Raw genomic sequence first — 20,001 nt, forward strand, 5'->3', positions numbered from 1 at the left:
AGTAGGAGAGGTTGTGGGGAAGAGGCTGGAAATGGGTAATTGATATTTAGCACGCTGCAAGTTTCTTTTTATTAGAGAACATGAAAATCTGGTGTAAGATCAAAGTAATGATATATTCAATATTGCTTTATTAAGGATCTTAGATTTTATGGCATTTACAACAGACGAATATAAGTTTTAAAACTTCTGTTTTTTTTGTTAATGATTGTTTGTGTGATTATCTGAACTTTTATGGATGTTGTCATCCTTGTTTACCTAGAGAATAGGAAGTGCTATGTAAAGATGTGGGAAATACAGGCTTTCATTTCTCAATTTATAGTCAGGGAGGGAGGGGACATTGGGCTCTTAATTTATTAATACCGTTTCTTAATCGTTGGCTCAACAACTTTAAGGACTTTTATTGAATTTTGATTGGTTAGTTCTTTAAGCTGATAGTCCACACATTTCAAGCACTAATTGTAATCTACAAAAGAAGTAATTTTGTGTATCATCATTGGGTATGTGCAACGTACATCAATTTATCGGCTATTGTCTTATCCCTTTAGATTCCTGAAAATTATAGTTCATTCATCCTTGCAATTCTATAATATTTTAATTTCATTCTTCATAAATAATAAGCTTTCTAATAAAGACGATTATCTCCATTAAATTTAGATATAATTTAAACTTGTAAACAAAGAATTAAATTTTAAGTAATCTTTGATAACGAACCCTCTATAATAAAGGCGCAACCGCTTGCATATCATATAACATTGCAAGCTATATTTATCTAAAGTAAAGCTAATCTAAAACAAAAGGACTGATTAAGCTGTGCCTTTCTATGTACCTTTCCAATGATAAAACACAAAATAAACCCTTTTGTAGATTATAACTAGTGAATGAAACGTTTGGACACTCAACTTAATGAACCAACCATTCAGAATCCAATAAAAGTTGTTGAGTCAATAAACAAAAAAATATTACTATAAAACTTTGTGGACTACTTGTAATAAACGGCCCAATGTCCCCTTCCTCCCTGATTAATCTACTGGACTAAGGTACGAAGCCCTCAATTGTTAAATTTGATATTTAAACAAAAAAAATAAAACTTAATAAATTTTCTTATCTATATTATTTGTTATAACTGTTTTCTAAAAATATGGATTTATGTCAATTAATTGAAAGGCAAAAACGCCTTTTTCCATTTACGGATAACCTTTGACTTAAAAATAGAATTAAGATATCTGTTAGCTTAAGAAAATCTAGAAAAATATTAATCAAAAAAAGTTTTTAAAGTTGAAATAAAAGTTTAAAGCATATAATTAAAAAATTAAACTTTTCAGAATGGACTTCAAGACTTTCTGGTAATATTCAACATTATGAATTGTTGTAAAAGGAATCTACTTCCAATGTTTGGAATTGATAGGATCATTCAAACGCGGTTAGATTAATAATCAGAGAATCCCCTCCATCCCTTACTTTTGAAATAGATGAAATATAGAGGGCCCTTTACCCTGTGGGGACCATACAATATACATGCGGTGCAATAACCCTGCGGAGGCTCCCCAGTATCCAATATAACCTAAGCTTACCTAGCATAAAGTAATGAACAAGCTAACTAAAAACTAGCACACCAACCCCCCCCCCCCCTTATTTTCAATTTTGATTTTTAACTAGGCAACTAAAAGCGAAGCTCTGAAATTTAAGGACAAACGAACATTAACACTTGTAGAGTGTCAAAACTGAATAATAATGGATAAGTTTATATGTACAAAATTGTAAGTAAATTTGTTGCTAAACTGAACAATATATGATACTGTTTAAGGACATACTAATGTTTTTAAGACTTTATTATATAGATGCTTCGATTTTCACATTGTACCTTGTTGTAATAGAAATCAGTATTCAAAGAATCAAATAAATAGGATAATTTTAACATACAAAAATTTGTTGTCAAAAAAGTAAAAAATCAGCTTGTTTTAAATGGACGTACGGGCTTTCTGAAACCAATTATAGAGTTGCTGCGCTTTCTAAGTCGTACCTAACTGTTACAGGAATCAGCATACAAAGTTTGAAATCTATAGGACAATTCTAACCTGTTTAGATTAACGAGAAGAGCCAACTGTAACAGACGGACGTACGGACGGACCGACCATAATTATAGAAAAGCTTTGATTTTAAAAACTAACTGTACAACATAAAGAGTTGTCTTACATGAGAAGATACAATAAAGTATTTATGAGAAATGTTTTAAATTATTTGAAATCATGTTTTCTCATTAAAAAGCAATAAAGAAAGCCATTTTTATGACCACAATATATTAACTTCCTATCATTATTGTTTTCCCCTCTGGCAATATAATAAATGTATTAAGTAAAGATGTATAACTTAGACAACTACAGTTTGGGGTATCTTTTTCGTCTGCTAACAAATTATTTTCTGCTCTTTTTTAGCGACTCTAATGGCTGATATTCAAAGACCCATTTGAAAGTCGGCACAGGGTCCGAGTGGTGGGAACATATAATTATTTAACCACTACAGTCTCTATCGTTTTACTTTAATGGTATTTATTTATTCAAAGAAGCACTGCATAAATAACTAATAAGAAATAAGCAGGGACAAGGGAAGGCTATTCTGGCAAACAATGCTTTAGAGCTGATTTCTTAGATTTCCAGTTTAAACTTGATGATGAGATAAAGCAACTTTTCGCAGAATTTGAAAAGAAACTCAAGTATTATTTTAATACTTTTTGCTCTGTTTACTAAAAGCCATGCTATCAGGATTGCCAGAGTTTGTCTGCACATTCAGTTTAAAGATGTATGAGTAGACTTAAACTTTTTTTTACAATTTTTAGGTATTTTATCTAAAACATAAACTACTCGTAAATTATATGTTAAATAGTGAATAAATTTATTAAAAATCCTAAAGAGTGGATAGCTGTAATACTTTGAAAAATATCTAAGATTGTTTAAATATTTATCTCATATACAAATTTAAATTCAAAAAAGGTTTTTATGACACCTAGCAATAAAATTCTGAACTACATAGCTATGTATTTTCACAATCATACATTTTATGATATTTGTTGTAGTTTAATTTTGACTTTCTTGGCAACTTCTTGTATCTAATGGCTAAACTCGTTGGAGGAAAGTGGCGAATTAGGGAAGTAAAATAAAAAACTTCCCTGAAATCATGATTTATTAAGTACTGCAATAATTAAACCTAAAAACTACTAATCTTCTCTGAATATTACAACTTACAAACTTTTTTAATCATTTAAAATATGGGTAATTTCCCCCAAAGTGCCTTGTAGAGCACAGAGCCCCACCATTTCCCTACCATTAATGTAAAACAAATTGAAAACGATCAAAGAAGAACTACTCCTTTTGTTAAAGCAAAGGTAACAAAAAAAATTAAAAAGGAGGGGAACAGTGCTTGATAGGCAACTTTTTGGTAAAGCCCCAATATATGCTTTTTTATGCTTATTTTAGATTAAGTCGATCTTCAAATTGAATTTAGTTTTTTATATTTTAGGGTTATTTTTTTTTCAAAGAGAAGCTTTTCTAATTAGGATTGGTCACCATAGGCATGTTAGAATTGTCCAATCATTTTAAAACTTTGCAGGTGATTCCTGTAGTAGGTATGATTTAGAAAGCAGAGCACTTCCATAATCGTTACCAGAATGTCCGTATGTCCATTTTAAACATGGACAAATTTTTATGTGAATTCTGTGACAACAAAGTACATTATTATAAGCGAAGCAACTCTATAATCATGTTCTAGAAATGTGAGTATGTCCATAAACATTATCCTGTATCAAGCAGTTTTTACTCACAATTTTGCTTTGACTCTTATACATTTATATTCTGATTATTCAGTTCTGACATTCTACAAGTGTTAATGTCCATTTGTCCTACCGTTTCAGAGCTTTGTTCTCATAGATGGTGTCATCCTTGTTTAATAAGTAATGAACAATGAATTTAATTTTAAGCTTTAGGCATAAGTTAGATTATTTTCTAATTATTTTCAATTTTTCTGTAAAGATCCAATTTGTTAGGGTTGAATTTGTCCAATTTCAATTTTTATAGATTCATATAGTGAGATATTTTTTAGTTATTAAATCATTTTAAAACTTTTGCTTTAACCTGCCTCGAGGGGTTAATCAGTGCTTTTGATTAAAAATTTGTTAAAATATTTTGTTTTTGTTTGTAAACAGTTACAAATATCATGAATAAGAAATAAATGTAAAGATTTTAATTTCAGGAATTATTATAAAATATTTTTTAAATCTCCCTAATTCTAGATTGTTTAGTAAGAAGCCTTTGTTTTGATTCTGTAAACAGACGGTTGAGGTTTGGTGATAGCTTATGATTTATACTTTCTGAATTGAACAATACTACAAAATACAAGTATGTTGCACCTTCTTTTTAGCTCTCTACCCTAGAAGGTTTCCAGAGTAGGTTTCGTGATTTTCCTAGAATTGTTGACCAGAAAGAACTTCCTTTGTCCTTGGAAAAAAGAGAGTATAGTGCTATGCATGAAACTTCATAATAAAGATGTCCTTAGATTTATAGCTTCTAGCTGCACTATTATATTGCTAGCGAATGCGCTCCTAGCATCTAGAGGCTCTAGATTCATAGGTGGAGAGGCCAAAAACCATCCCTAGCCTTGGATTTGAAGTATAAATTAGCATAAAACCATCAATGAACCTAAATTAAGCTTCCTTAAAACGGATAAATCAATCAGAATGTTTAGAGGCAGCAAAGCAACTCATTAAATTAATCTAATTATAAAAACGAAACCATATGTTATAAGCTTAAACTTCAAAAATTATTTAGATGTATGTTGACTTTATATGTTCTTGAATCTTTGGATTAAGCCAGGACAATGATGTCCATTCGTATCGTAGCAATTGAATAAATAAGATACACTAAAACAGTGGTGTACACAGACATTTGTCATGGGGGATGGAGGGTCTTGATGAAATGCCGTCAAAAAATTCTCCCCCCCCCCCTCCTAAAAAAACAGAGAATGCTTGGACGTCCTTGTCTAATAGACTTTCTGACATCCGTGTGTGTGTGTGTAGCCATAGCTTTTTAAAACCTAAGTAGTCATGGAGTAGGACGAGACACTTTTGTACCAATTCTATAATATAAAGTAGTAAGGTGTTTTTTGTCTGAAGCTTAAGTTTACAATTACTACAGAACCGATAGATTTCTCCAATTTAGGGAAGCTTCACGCAGGTCCCAGAGTGGATCAAGACTATTTTATTTTAGGATTTAAGTTTTTGTGTGTTATTAGGCTATTCTTTAAACCTTTTATTACAGAGCCCCTAGATGCTAGAGGTGCAGTGAATAGTTTTATAAAAAAGAATTTTTTTTTCAGGTTTGCAGTACAAGGTGAAATGTAGCGAAGATTTGATGGAGGTTGAACTTATAAAATCCGCAACAGTCAAAGAAGTACACCTCCAACATTTAAAACAGTTTCCAGGTATGATTTTACATTTATACATTAATGAATTTGGGGGGGGGGGTAATTACCCCTTTAACCCCCCCCCCCCCTTGGACGTCTATGATTTCTTTTATTTTCATATGCGCAAAAAGCTATTTATAATACGATGCGATAAATAACTAATCTTAGTTTGAAAATTCTATAAAGCCATCTCATGCACCTTTCTAACTTTAAGGATTTAGCTAATTGGCTTTTCTGGTTGGAAAAATTTTAAATGTAATCATCAAATCAAGGAGAAATGTGTGATTTTAAATTTTAATTGTAAGTGTAATGGATGTAGAATATAGGTGGATATTATGACAGAGGAAAAATTGTCGTCAATTTAGGTTGCTATTTCCCCCTTCATTCATTGGTCAGATCATTAATCCAGTAGGAGGGGAAGGGATGGCGGGGTAATTATTTTAGCCCGCTACAAAGTTCACTTTATTAGAAAACATAATAATCTGGTGTAAGATCCAGGTTATAACAAATCCATTGTAAGCTGATTTTTATACAAAGAAAAACTTTGAGAAGTTTGAGAGTTTTTTTCCTTGTACAACTGTATTTTCAACAACAAAAATTTCCCTCAAATCAAAATTGTTGTTACATACTGTACAGAAAAGGCTTTTTTGATATTTTTTTGTTGTACTACTATACATTTCAGATCCTGCATGTAAACCCAAAATATCTGGCAAGCTTGTTACCTACTATATATTTCAGATCCTGCATATAAACCCAAAATATCTGGCAACCTTGTTACCTACTATAAATTTCAGATCCTGCATGTAAACCCTAAATATCTGGCAACCTTGTTACATACTATATTTTTTAGATCCTTCGTGTAAACCTAAAATATCTGGCAACCTTGTTACCTACTATAAATTTTAGCTCCAACATGTAAAACAAAAAATATCTGGCAACCTTGTTATCAACTATATATTTCAGATCCTGCATGTAAACCTAAAATATCTGGCAACCTTGTTACCTTCCAGCTGAAGCTATCCAATATCTACCAATGTATGCTTCAGAAGATTGTCAACAAACAGACGGTAAGAATATCATAATTTCTAGAGTAGCTACTCTTTAAGTCTATTTTGTTTGTTAGTTAATGGAGTTTTAATCATGTCTATTGAAAAACCAGGAATTTTTAGTTCTTTATAGTGCCTATGAAAAATGATGCAAATGAATAATAATAGGCAAATACACAGACTAAATTACCAATGGCAGGCCAGTATGACGTCATTTTTAAAGGCACTATAAAAAGCTTCCTTTGAAAGAGAATGATTTACAGTTTAGGCTAAAGAAAAAAACTATTATATTTGACGTCATAAATAAAGTACAAAAAAATATACAATTACAAAACAGTTTCACTTCAGATAACTCTAAATCCTCTTTATTTGCTAAAAATAGGTAAAGTTGTAAAAAAATTCCGTACTTTAAGAATAAGTGAGACTTAAAAAGAGTTAGACATAAACTTCTACATAGTTATATCTACCACAAAGATTAAGATTATAATATCGAAGCCTTCAAGAATTATCTTATTCTTTTTAAATCTGATACGCCCCTACTTGATGTAAGGTTAAGGATAAGAAACCATTTTACATTCTTTTTTTTTTGTTGAGGTGGTCGATTTTTTCCAAGGACTAATAGTCTTGAAGGTTAAAGGTGCCCTCCTCCAAATAATTGTAAAATATCCAAGGACCTTTGAAATGCTTCACTGTAAAGGAGAACCCATTCGGTCCAGAGGTTTGCGGGATCCTATGGTATCCATCTATATATAGAAGTTTGTTGTGTCTGTTTGTCTGTACCAAAGGATCTTGCTAACCGCTGAACATATATCGATCTTCTTTACAATTTAGCTTCTCATATGTACTTGAACAGATCTATAGTATAAGTGTATATAAAGATAACTACTACCCCCCCCTTTCCAATGACCTTTTTCGTCTGCTAGAAAATTGTTTTCTGCTACTTGGCTGTGTTAATATTCCCGACACCATAGGATGAATTTTCAAAGACTCAGTTGATAGTCGGCACAAGGTCACTGGGATAGGGAAATTCAGTTATTTAACCCCTTCCCCCTCTAGTGGTTTACTCTAATGGTACTTGAAAGGTTTTTTTTATCATTTTTTGTTTTTTAGCGATTATGAAAAAAGTTTCACTACGACGTTGATGTTATCATTTGGGCGATTTTATAAATTAAATTTTATGCGGAGGGGATGAGTCACTGAATAAAATACAAATCATCTTTCTTTAAAATTTGTTATTATTATTTTTTAAGTTTGTGTAAATGTTGAAGTCATGCTGTGTATTATCATTTTCAGATGATAATAGGCTTTAAATAGTAAAGAACATTTCCTTATTTTGCCAGTGGTTAATTTAAAACTCCTCCCAACCCCCCTTAATCCTGAAATAGAGTCTTTGTAAATTGTAATGCTTTTTTTTCACTGAAAATTTATATTCTGCTGTTTGCGAGAACTTAAAAAACATACACATACATACATACATATACACACACACACACACAAATACACACAACATACTACTTTACAGAATAGGATAGGTAAAATAAGTATGATTCTAAAAAAACTTTCAAAAAGTTAAAAGCGGAGTGGGGGATTTTTTTATTCATCTGTCGTTGTAATAAGTGATTTTGCTTATTGTACACATGTCATGAAATACAAATTGTGTCGTACTTTTAACATTTTGCAACTTATATTCTTTATGCATTAGTCTGTCTGTATGTTCGGTCAGTTGGGTTCTCAAGGTACCAATTTAAAAAACAATATACTTTTTAGATTAATGTCTTATTGGACACTTTTACAGTATTAAAAATACATCCATAATTTAGTCAGCAAACCGCAAACAGAACATAAGATAGTCAATTTTTAGGCACTTTATGTCTTAATATGTTTCGATATCAATCTATCACAAATAGGACTTTTTTTGGTTTGAAAAGTTAGTAAAAATCAAGCAAGAATAGCTATTTATCGCATCGTATAATAGACATCTTTCCGTGGATATTTAAATGTAAAATTAAAACTAATAATAATTTTATGATTTTTATTTTAATATTTCTTAAAAATTGTCTGTAATACAATGCTTTACGTGATTTTTTTGCGTAACACGTAGCACATCCGCTAGTTGCCGGGAAGGTGATAGGTTCGAATCCAAGCCCAACATCGCGTCATAACCAAAGACGTTAAAATTGGTCCGTACCTCTTATATGCTAGTTAAAGTTGGGGGGGGGGGGATGCCATGGGAAAAAAAAGGCAAAACTCATAATCATTCCCATTTAGGACTTCCAGACAAAGGTCGTGCAACTAAAAGGTTAGTTGTCTAAAGGACGTGAGCATTATATATCCTGCACAGCAATTAGGCAAGATTTGAATCAGATATGCACCAAAATAATACAGGGCGTTTCAAAAAAAAACTGCGTTTTCCGGTTTTGGGAAACAACCAGTAGGAGTATGAAAAAAATGATTATAGGTCCATATTCTATGTATAAATGTACTCCAGATTTGCTTAAGGTGTTTTTTTAATATCTCTAAAAATACGGCTTTTCTGATAGGTACATGTAGGAGAAAAAGGCTTGATGTTAAATTTGATATATCAATTTGATTGAAATAACTGTAATTGTAAATTTTTGAGAAAAAGTTTTAAAATCCCATTAATAATATGGTAAATGGTTAAATGAAAGTGCATGTTTAATTTTTTGTCATTATTTCCCTTTTTTCTCTGAAAAACGCTTTTTAGATCCTTACAAATTGCAATATTTCTCGTTTCTCTTGGTTGAACAAACTTTAGGTGACTAACTCTTTATAGTATTTTAGATTATAACATAAAAATTAAAATACTTTTTATCCCAAGAAGTTATCTTTAAAAACAAAAAAGTTACAGCAGTTTGTTTTATTTACTTAAAAGTGCAACCTACAAATTAATAGCTTAAATGTTGATGTATGCACTTGAGATTTAAGGTTTGACCGTAAATATTAAACATTTGATCCGTATTTGAAGGGGGGGGGGGGGGTGGATTATAAATGTCCATTAATGGAACGTTCAATTAGATGCCAAAAGTGGGCGGAGAGTTTAAAGTTTAAAGATTTTGTCTATGATAAAAAAATGCGTTTTATGTTTCAGTAAACCTGTAAATAAGTTGAATAAAAATTGAAATGAAAATAAAATATGTTTATTATTTAAGACAGATAGGAATAGTATTTTTTTTATAAAACAATATAAAAAGCCTTAAAAACTGACCGAAAAAATTATCATTCATGCTTTTTAGAATTAATCAACTCTAAAATGCGCCATTGTTTTTAGAGTAATCAATAAACACCTTTTATAAAATTAATCCATATTTTTATAGAGAATAAGAATATATAATTATTTTTTTCATACTCCTACTGGTTGTTTCCCAAAACCGGAAAACGCAGTTTTTTTTTAAACGCCCTGTATATTGTGGTGCATCTCGGCCCCAGAGGCTAATTAATTCGCATACTTTTCTTAAGAATAGACATAGTTGTAATTTCTTACATAATTGTTATGAAATACACATACATGTACTTTAAAGTTATTTTGGTGCTTTTGATTATATTACCTTTACATATAAATAACAATGACCACCCTCCCCCCTCTTTTTGAAAAAAAACCATGTTTTTAACCTTGTGGGATCTCTTGATCCCTAATCTTACGGGATACTCGGGTCCCTCATAAACCTTACTTAATCTTACCTAACCTACAATGAGCATCAAATACATGTTTTTTAATTTTTTTCTCAAAAACATTGCATTTGATCCAAATGCGGTTTGATGGAAGCTGTCCTTATTTTTTTAACACTTTTTGTATGTACATTTCTTTTTTGTCACTTGCAAGATTCAACATAAATAGATATATTTATTAGGGCGGGTCAATTTGCAATTTTCTTTGAATTTTCACATTAGTATATATTGGCAGGGGTTACTGGGCCAATATAAAACCCTGTGAAACTTGAAATGGTTTTTTAATTCAAAAACAACGGGCGCGCGGGGGGGTATAAAAAGTGCCCGACCCCTTATAAAACCAAAAATTGAAATTCCTTCGAACAAATATTGCTCCTAGTTCGAATAAGATCTCATTAAGTACCAAAAACAGCTGATTTAGTCAAAATTGTTTGTTTTAGTAGGTTATTTGTAAATCATTTAAGACTGAATCAATATTTTTAAAAACAGTTTTCAGATCTGTAATCAGCATTTCAATGCGTTCATTTTGATATGCAACATGCCTTTGTTTGAAGGTATTTAAATTTTGGTTTTATAAGTTGGCGGGCATATTTTATACCCCCGCACGCCCGTTGTTTTTGGATTAAAAAACCTCTTTTAAGTTTCACAGGGTTTTAATGGCCCAGTAACCCTTGCCAATGTCTACTAATGTGAAATTCCAAAATCGACCCACCCTAATATTTATTTTAAAAATATAACATAAGGAAAATTATAAACTGAGAACACAAATTTCTGTATGACTGCAAAACCGATTATTATCCGCTGGATTACAACCGGTTCTGAGTCATACTGAAAAATCATGTATCGTATCGTATCGTTTTATTGATAACTTTCCACGAATAATACAATTAAAATCATAAAATCAAGTTTATAAGTTTAAATAGCTCGAGCTTTCATCCTCTAAGGGGCTTACTAAACTGTAATTAATCTTAATGTTTTCATTTACTATCCGAGGAAAGCTGTTTATGAAACAAAGCGAAAATTAACTATTCTTTAATTCCACCATAGAAAATAGTTGCTGTAATTATTATATTGTTTTTTAATTGAGGAGAAGTACCCTCTTACAAAATAGCTATAAACCTTTCCTAGATCTATACCGTTCAAGCGGTTTAACGAGATCATTCGCCACAGATAGACAGACAGAAACCCTGTAACTTTTATATGAAAATAATGATATAGATAAAAAGATGTATTATTCAAACGTTTAATCCGTTTTATTATAAAAAATGTTAAAAGTTTATTTATATTTTTTTTCAGAATAGCAAGCTGTATTACCACAGAGTTATTGTTGAGTATGAAGATGATACACCAAAAGAGGTAAGAATAAAGTAGTAGCATGAACATTTGTTTGTCTGTTATCAACATTAGAATGTATTAAGATGTACAGAATAAACTTTGGACAGGCTTGGCAAGTTCTACTATATTGTAATCCTTGATAAAGCTTATAACTACTCCTTCAATGAAAAAATTTAAATATAAGGCCATTAACGTAATGTATGTTGGTTCAAATGGTCATGTAGGCCTGCAAGCTGCCGTGCAAGAGGCGCGCAGTTGCACAGGATTAAATATCATATCATATCATATCATATACATTCAACATGAGAAAATGCTATATGGGTCTAAAACTTGTGTCTCCAGGTATATCAACCATTGCGGTGGAATATAGTTTGAAGCAAATGTTAAAATTTCATGCAGTGCTGGCCAGAATAAAACTAAATTTGTGGTTTTTGAACATCATTTTGGATTTTTAAGCATTTTCTTTATTTCAGTAATATATGATCGTTATAAAAGTTAGGCAAATCGTATAAGTTTTTTACGTATAACGCTCCAAATGTGGCCTCCCCCCCCCCCCTCAAAAACTAAGATAAAATCTTAATACAAGATTTTAAAGATTTTGAAATCTTTTAGATAAATTTATTGTTTTTTTTTTGTTTAAAATTAATTAATGTAACTTTGACATTAGACTAACGTTTAACATTAGAATTATTACACTGTAATCCCTAAAAGCTAGTAAAAGTGGCGGCACAGATTATGACGTAATTAAAATTAACCAATAAGAGGCCACTATACATTTTACCATTGGTCAATTACAGTGTTAATTTTTTTGACGTCATAATCTGTGCTACTTTTACTAGCTTCTAATCCCTTTGTAAAAGTATCAGGATGTCTGTGTGTCTGTCTGTACCAAAGGATCTTGCTAACCGCTGGACTGATATGGTTCTCCTATTCTGTAAAGCTTCTAGAGGTCCATAGACGGCTGATAATTATTTTGTGGGAGGGTACCTCCACCCTTCCAAGATAAATCGCCAAAAAAATAATGAATAATTATTTAAAAAACAAAATACATTTCCTTTTAAAGCAAAAATAAAAATGAGGGAGAAGGGTCAACTCCTCACATCTCCCCAAAAAAAATTTTTAGGTATCTGAAATTATTAGAGAACTTTTAAAAATTACATTTTATGAGATAAATAAAAGTAACTTTATTCGCAAAGCTGCTTAAATTATTTACATAATGTGTATTTTTTTAAATTTATGTAAAAAATTTATTAATTGTTTTTTTTACGAATTCTTACTCAAAAACAAGAATTAATTCAACACCACAAAAATGAGTAAAAATTTGATAATTGTTTTATTTTAGGCTATTGTAGTAAAGTGTAGTACAGGACTTTCAGCGGTTAGCAATTCATCAGAGGTATATTATATTATTTCATTAGTAGTGCAGATACTCTATAATTTGTGTATGTCTGTCCGTTCATCCGCAATTGATAGTTGATTTATGCATGTTAAAATCGTTTTATCGATTTCAAATCCTGCACTATGATTCCTGTAACAATCTGCGCCTTGCTTTATATATTAAAAAATATGCGATCAAATCATTTTGATTAATAAAAAAAGAGCAAAAACTTCCAATTTGCGTCGATTTTTCTTTCTTAATTCAGTGGGAAATGCGTTTTCCTTTAAAAAATTCTTTAAACGTGATTTTCTCGGCTACTATGATTGATTTTGTGTACTAAGAGCGCTTAGTATGTAATTTGCTTGGTCCGTCGGTCAGGAACGGAGAGAAAGTCGCTCAAAAATCAGCATGTGACGTCATAAAAATGAGGGATTATCCATCTCTTTTTTAGGAGTTTTCTTTCCCACTTATCCTCTCATCTCCCTCATTGTTATGACGTCACATGCTAATTTTCTGATCGACTTTCTCCCAGTACGCAAGTCAGGATTAAAAAAACATAATATTTATATTTTTTGGATTATCGTATAATTTATCGAATATTCTCTCTTTCTTTTAGGGGCAACTGACATCTGCCTCATAATCTTTTTTTTCCTTTGTCCATCTATTATTCTTTTGTGCTTCTCTACTTATGGATGATGTCATCCTTGTTTTCTATTTTAGATAGAGGCCTTATCTATCGTGAAGAGACAAGCTGATTTTGGTCCAGGCTTTAGAGAGGAGTAAGTAGACTTTTTCCAGTATGGTTTCAATAACCATTAATATCCGCTAGATCAGAACCGGTTCGCCGCCAACTGAAAAATTATTTATAACATCGTATTTAAATTTTCCGCGAAGATTGAAATAAAAATGATTATAGAATAAAAATTTACTACTTTCCTCAAATATATTTAAAGTATTTTGTTATTATTTTTTTGTGGGGAGAAATAGTTTATCTTCTATTACCATATTCCACTATCCATAACTTGTAAAAATATTACAATATTAAAAACTAGAGTTTGCTCGATATAACTATCTCCCTATTGGCTAATTTTCTATATGCATATCTATTTCTCAATAAATCTATTTTCCTCACCCGGCATTACTATTTAAAGAAAGTAAATATTTAATAATTTAAATGATTTTAAAAAGATTTTTTAAATTATATTTTTTTCTTTACAATACCATCACCAAAGGGTTAATATGATTACTACAATTTTAGTTTAATATTTGAACACGCAAAGTGTCGCCACAATCGAATTCTTTTAAAACAGAGTTTTCTTAAATTTATTATATCATAAATTTAAATTTTCTTTTTTATGATTAGAAATTAAATACTTCAATATAATGTAAATAGCAACATGAAATGAAAAAAATGAATTTATTTTTAATAGAGTAAAATAATGGGTCTTATCGTTCTGGCCAATGGGATTTTATTATGGATTATTGGAGCACTATAAGTTTTAAACATATATTCCTTGGAAGACTTGAGCTCATTTATAGACATTTATTTCCTATATAGATCTGACATGGATCTTGATGCAATACAGCAGGCCGTTTTGTACATGTTAAAAATTAGAAGATTTCATTAAATAACAGTAATTGCAAATATACTTAGTAAATAACTACTTGCTGAGTTGTTAGGTTTTTCTGAAAAAAAACCCTAAAATCTTCCTGAGAGATTTAAAAAAAAAATTAAGTACATAACCATTTCAGAGATCTTTTGTTTTAAGACAGAAAAACCTTATCCTATTATTTAAAGTAGTAAGATTTTTTGTCTATGGCCGAACCGCTTTACATTGGTCCCGGGATGGTTTCAGTCTATTTTATTTTTAGATTTAGGATTGATTTAGGCTATTTTTCTGCCCTTTCGTACACCTTCTAATACGGAGCTCCTAAATGCTAGATTTTCAGCCGCTAGTTTCTTTATATTATAGTTTGTAAAATTTGTTTAAACTGATTTCGTCGATTTTTTGGTTGAGAAAACGTTCTGTTTTTATTTAATAATAAAAAGTACACACACTTTTTTTCTTATTTGTTATACTATAAATACTCTTACTAGTGTTGGAATATGTAGGTGTTAGTTTATACTTGAATAATTGGTTCTACATATAATACTTATTACTTAGATATCTCTATTTCTGTCTATTCTAGCGGCTGCTCCGTTTTCTATGGGCCTACTATTAACCTTAGTTTTAAATCTTAAATTAAAATAGCCTAAAACCATCCAGTGACCTATATTAAGCTTCCCTGAAAAGGAGAACTAAGTATGTTCAGTAGTTATTGAAATCTTAATCTCCAAACAAAATAATAAAAGATGCCATGGTTTTTGTCGATTATTTAGCATTTTATTAAGATTATCATTGGCAAATATTAATATCCCATTTAGACAAGTCATTTCGATTATTCTAGGGGAATAGTATAGAGAGAATAAAGAGCCAGAAAAAAGCCTAAAACCATTTGAAGGATGATATCTAAAAGTAGAATAGCCAAAAACCATCCTGGGACCTATGTAAATCTTCTCAAAATTGGATAATCAGTTCAGTAGTTGAAATCTTAAGCTTTAGACAAAAAAACGTTACTTCTTTATATGATAGGGTATTTGTTTATATTGATTAATTTGCTTGTCTGACAGGAATGGAAGTTTGTGAACCCGGTATTAGTGTCTTAGAAATTATCTTAGTGACGTAACTAAAAACGAGGGATTAGAGGGGAGGTGGGAAAGGTAACCCCTAAAAAAGAGATGGATAATAGAGGTGATTGATAATTGATAATTGATAAAGAAAATGTAGGAAATAATTTATACTCTCTGTACTTTCTACCATAGATTAATTAATTTGTATTTTCTAGACAAGGATGACAACATCCATAAAAACGAAGCACAAAAATCAGAAGGTAGAACAAACGCACAATAGCTAGAGTGTCAGAACTTAATAAGCAGAATATTAATTTTGAAGTCTAAATGAAATTGCACATAAATTTGTTGCAAAATTGCGTAAATATAGCATACAGTAAAAGGACATACTTCCGTGCAAAATTTGAAATCAATAGTATAATTCTAATATGTCTAATAAATGTTGTCAAAAAAAGGTTGAAAAAAGTCCGCATATTTGATTAAATTTTTCTTAAAATCCGCATATTATGTTGATATAAACTATAATATATTATCACTAGCAGTAACATCACTAGAAGCTTTTAGGGTGGTAAGGGGGAAAGTTCATTCTTCCAATTTTCAATTTAAGTTTTAAAACAAAGAAGTAAAATTGCGGAGATGGTACTTTTTTTCTAGGTGTTATTTTTTTTGGAGAGTGGAGAGCCCTCTTCCTAAATAGTTATAAACTTCTCTATACCTATAATAAGCTTCACTGTAAAGAAGAACCCTTTAGGTTCAGCGGTTAACAAGATCCGTTGCTACAGTCAAAAAAAGCTTAGCTTACTAATTTATATAATAGGATATAATAAAGTAACAGGATATCTGTTTGTCTGTCTCTTTGTTTGTTTGTTTGTCTTTTTCTTTTAAAATCTAGAAAAATAAATTGGTTTATTAAATTGGACTCTCTCCTCCTCAAGTGCCCCAAGAGGCCTCTAAGGCGTAGCCGCTAGTAATAGGATACAGTAACAAAATGCTAATCCTTATATCAAAGTAAAAGAATGTTTGTGTGTGTGTGTCTATTTATATGGAAGGATCTTCCTAACTAATATGCTTCTCCTTTGCAGGGACATAGGTCATAGGTCATGGGAAGGTTTATAACTATTTTAGGATAGGGTACCTGCACCCTCACGCGCTTAGAAAAAAAACCACCAACATTTTTAAAATTTTTTTCTTTTAAAACTAAATTGTCCTTTTAAGTATATCTGTCAGAAAGACAGACAATAAATATATGGAGCAGATCTGTATAAATATAAGGTATCTTGACTAAAACTTACAGCTGGCTATCTAAAAAAGCAGTCGTGAAAATAACATTTCTCCAACAATAAGGTTTTTTAAGCATGACCGACAGTCAGACAGACAAAATAATGTATAGAGTAGATGCAGGGGGGGGGGAAGGGGTGATTACTTGAGGGCACCCTCAAATTTTGGAAGTCGTTAAGTAGATGCACATATATCTTGGGTATAGTCCCTTTCATGACAATGCCTCTTAAGGGACGTTTCTTGGTATTTTCACAGTAGATTTTATCCTATTTCTAGCCACTGCGGGGGGGGGGGGAGGGGGCTCTATCCATGCGGGGCCATTTTCCTAACCCTGCAGGGCAATCACCTAACCTAACCTAAAATAATCCATCAAAAGCTACTGTAAAAAAAAATACATTAAAACACCTCTTAAAAGACCTTTTCACTTAAAATTTCAGTTGTCTTTCTTCAATAGCAGCCAAAAAACACACAAAGCATGTTTTAAATGGACGTACTGACTTTCTGTTAACAATGATAGAGTTGCTTTCTAAATTATACCTAACTGTCATAGGAATCATCATGAAGAGTTTGAAATTGATAGGATAATTCTAACATGTCTTGTTTAATAATCTAAAATCAATTAATAATTTTATCTAATTTCAATTTCAATTTATCTATGAAATAAATGTAAAGCTGTACAGGTTAAGGCTACTATCTGACTCAATACATTTCTTTTTCTCCTCTTTTTAGCAACCGAATGAAAGTAATTCTTTTCAATTCCAGATAGTTATAAGAATTGGTAACATTTGCTTAGATATTTATTTTATAAAAACATAGCAAAAAAAATAATAACCGTATTATAATACAGGTATTAAATATTTATATACAAACAATAAAATTGAATATGAATAAAAATTAAGGATAGATCAATCAAATAATAATTATGTACAGTGTCAAAGGACTAAACAATCTTGTGAGAGAGGTAATATAACTTATACTTATAAAAAGATATTTGTTAAATAGACTGATTATTTAAAGACATATTTGTTAAATATGTTGCTCTACTGGATATCATTACCCTTGTTAGAATGTACCATTCATAAAGAAGGTTATTTTTTAATGGCAAAACTGTTTAAGCTAGCTTTTTTAACAATTACGTTCAAATTCCGTTAAATTTATTGATATAAATAATCTAATAATTGATTGTTTTGTTTTTATTCGTAATTGTCTTTTTTATATATACATTATTATGCTTAATTAAAAATTTCTGATAAACATCTCATTATATTTAAAGAAAAATTAGCTGTCTCTAAATTTAATATAGAAATAAAATTATTATGGAAAATCAATTGATTTTTCATGGTAACAGACAGGTATAAGTTATAAAATACAGACGAATTTATAGATGTAATCTTGAAAAGATAGCTTTAATTTAAAATGATAAATATGCGTTATTTTTACCAAAAACTAGACAAAACCCTTTTTTGTTGTTGTTGATAGCAATATCTTATTTCTTTACTCTCGTTTATATATAGTTTTAACCTAATATCTTTTGATTTAATTGTTATTGGTTTGAAATTTTGACTAAAAAGCTGGCTTAAAAAATAGCTCATATGTGATAAAATATATAGCATTTTGCGCTAACTTATGTGGGGTTTATACAATAAGTATAATTATAAAAGCAAATATTTGAAAATTATTTAAAATCATTCAATGTTTAATGTAAGATTAAGCCAATTATTAATCACGAAATTACATATAGGTTTTTTATTATTTTGCTAAATAATCTATAAAATATTTACACATTGTAAGTCAACTCTTGAGTTATGTAAGAAGTACAATATCAGCTAATAGATCTTATTTCAATTTTGAAAGATAATTTTATAAAAAAAAATAAAAAAAAGTTGATTTTGTTTTTTAAAAGTGAGCAAAAATAATGTAGAATTTTTAGAAATATTTTTAATATTTCTTAAAAGCACAAAAAATCTTGATTTCAGGCCTATATTAACAATTCTTAAAAATCCTAGTAGTATCGACACATCCTATTTTTTTTACGTCACTAAGATAATTTCTAAGACACTAATACCGGGTTCGAAGTTTGTATTCTTGTTTTATTTACGTAAATTTTATCTAATGAATAGCAAAGCTCACCATATTTAAATATTTATAAAGAAACATTTTATATGGATTGATAACAATATATCTCCAGAGAGAAATACAATTAGCATTATGAATCTTGAAGTATGATATTTTTCGCTCGCTTTCTTGAGTTTTTCTCCCTTCATACCCACACGGCCGTTTGTTTGTAACCAGAGGTGGATTCTTAAAAAACTTTTTGGCTCACTGCCTCACTAAAATCAGTGATGCTCGCTAAAACTTGGGTGGAGATAATTTTGCCTCACTGCGAGCCTCACTGATTTTAGTGAGGCATTGAGCCTAAAAGTTTTTTAATAATCAACTTCAGTTTATAATCTCGTAATTTAAGAAAAAAATGAACGAAAAAATGCCTTAATGTTTTTTTTTGTTAAAATAAAAGGAAGCATATGATTATAATACCCCTGATTTTTTATGAAGTAATATCGGTCGATGGTTGCAGACATCCCCTCATTTCCCTTAGGCTCTTTATCATATAGCCGTCTAAGGGGAGGGGGGGGGGGATTAAATGGGTGTTAACCCGCCATCAAACCTTTGTTACTCCTCATTTTACCACCCTTAAAATAAGGCTTGGTCGTCCTTGCTCTTTTTCTAAGTTGTTGTAGCCAATTTCAGTTCATATATAAGCAGCTTATAGTGCCTATAAAAAAATGACGTCATACAATACAAAAGACCAATGATATGCCAGTAATAGTATACATTATAATTGACCAATGGTAAAAGAACCTAGTAATAGTGTCTGAATGATTATGACGTAAGAAAAAAAATTAGCCAATGAGAGGCCACTATAAATTTTACCATTGCACAGTGGGCCAGCAGGTGTCAAAATACAAAAATTGGGGGGGTATTTGGTTTCTTGGTATTTATATTTTTTTCTTTATATGACTAAATTACATACATTAGGGCTTTTAAAAATGATATTTTCAAGGTCCAGGAGTATTTCTGAGTGCGTCCAGTGCCTAACAAAGTAGAATAGGGTCGCATTCTTTTAAGGTTATTTTTGACCACTACCAACCCTTCTT

At 30.6% G+C, this 20,001-nt stretch overlaps 1 protein-coding gene across 1 annotated transcript in view; it reads left to right on the forward strand.

The window, feature by feature from the left end:
* The window catches only part of qsm (Zona pelucida superfamily protein qsm), a 45,263-nt gene that overhangs the window by 7,405 nt on the left and 17,857 nt on the right, over window positions 1-20,001 (forward strand). Inside the window, exons 2-6 of the mRNA XM_080174808.1 lie at window positions 5,365-5,469; window positions 6,415-6,518; window positions 11,481-11,540; window positions 12,862-12,915; window positions 13,618-13,676. Coding sequence (XP_080030934.1) covers window positions 5,365-5,469; window positions 6,415-6,518; window positions 11,481-11,540; window positions 12,862-12,915; window positions 13,618-13,676 — 382 coding nt within the window. The remainder of the gene's footprint in view (window positions 1-5,364; window positions 5,470-6,414; window positions 6,519-11,480; window positions 11,541-12,861; window positions 12,916-13,617; window positions 13,677-20,001) is intronic.

The sequence above is a fragment of the Acartia tonsa genome, chromosome 10 (assembly GCF_053477335.1).
Source record: "Acartia tonsa isolate MP-2025a chromosome 10, ASM5347733v1, whole genome shotgun sequence".
Taxonomy (NCBI): Eukaryota; Metazoa; Arthropoda; class Copepoda; order Calanoida; family Acartiidae; genus Acartia; species Acartia tonsa.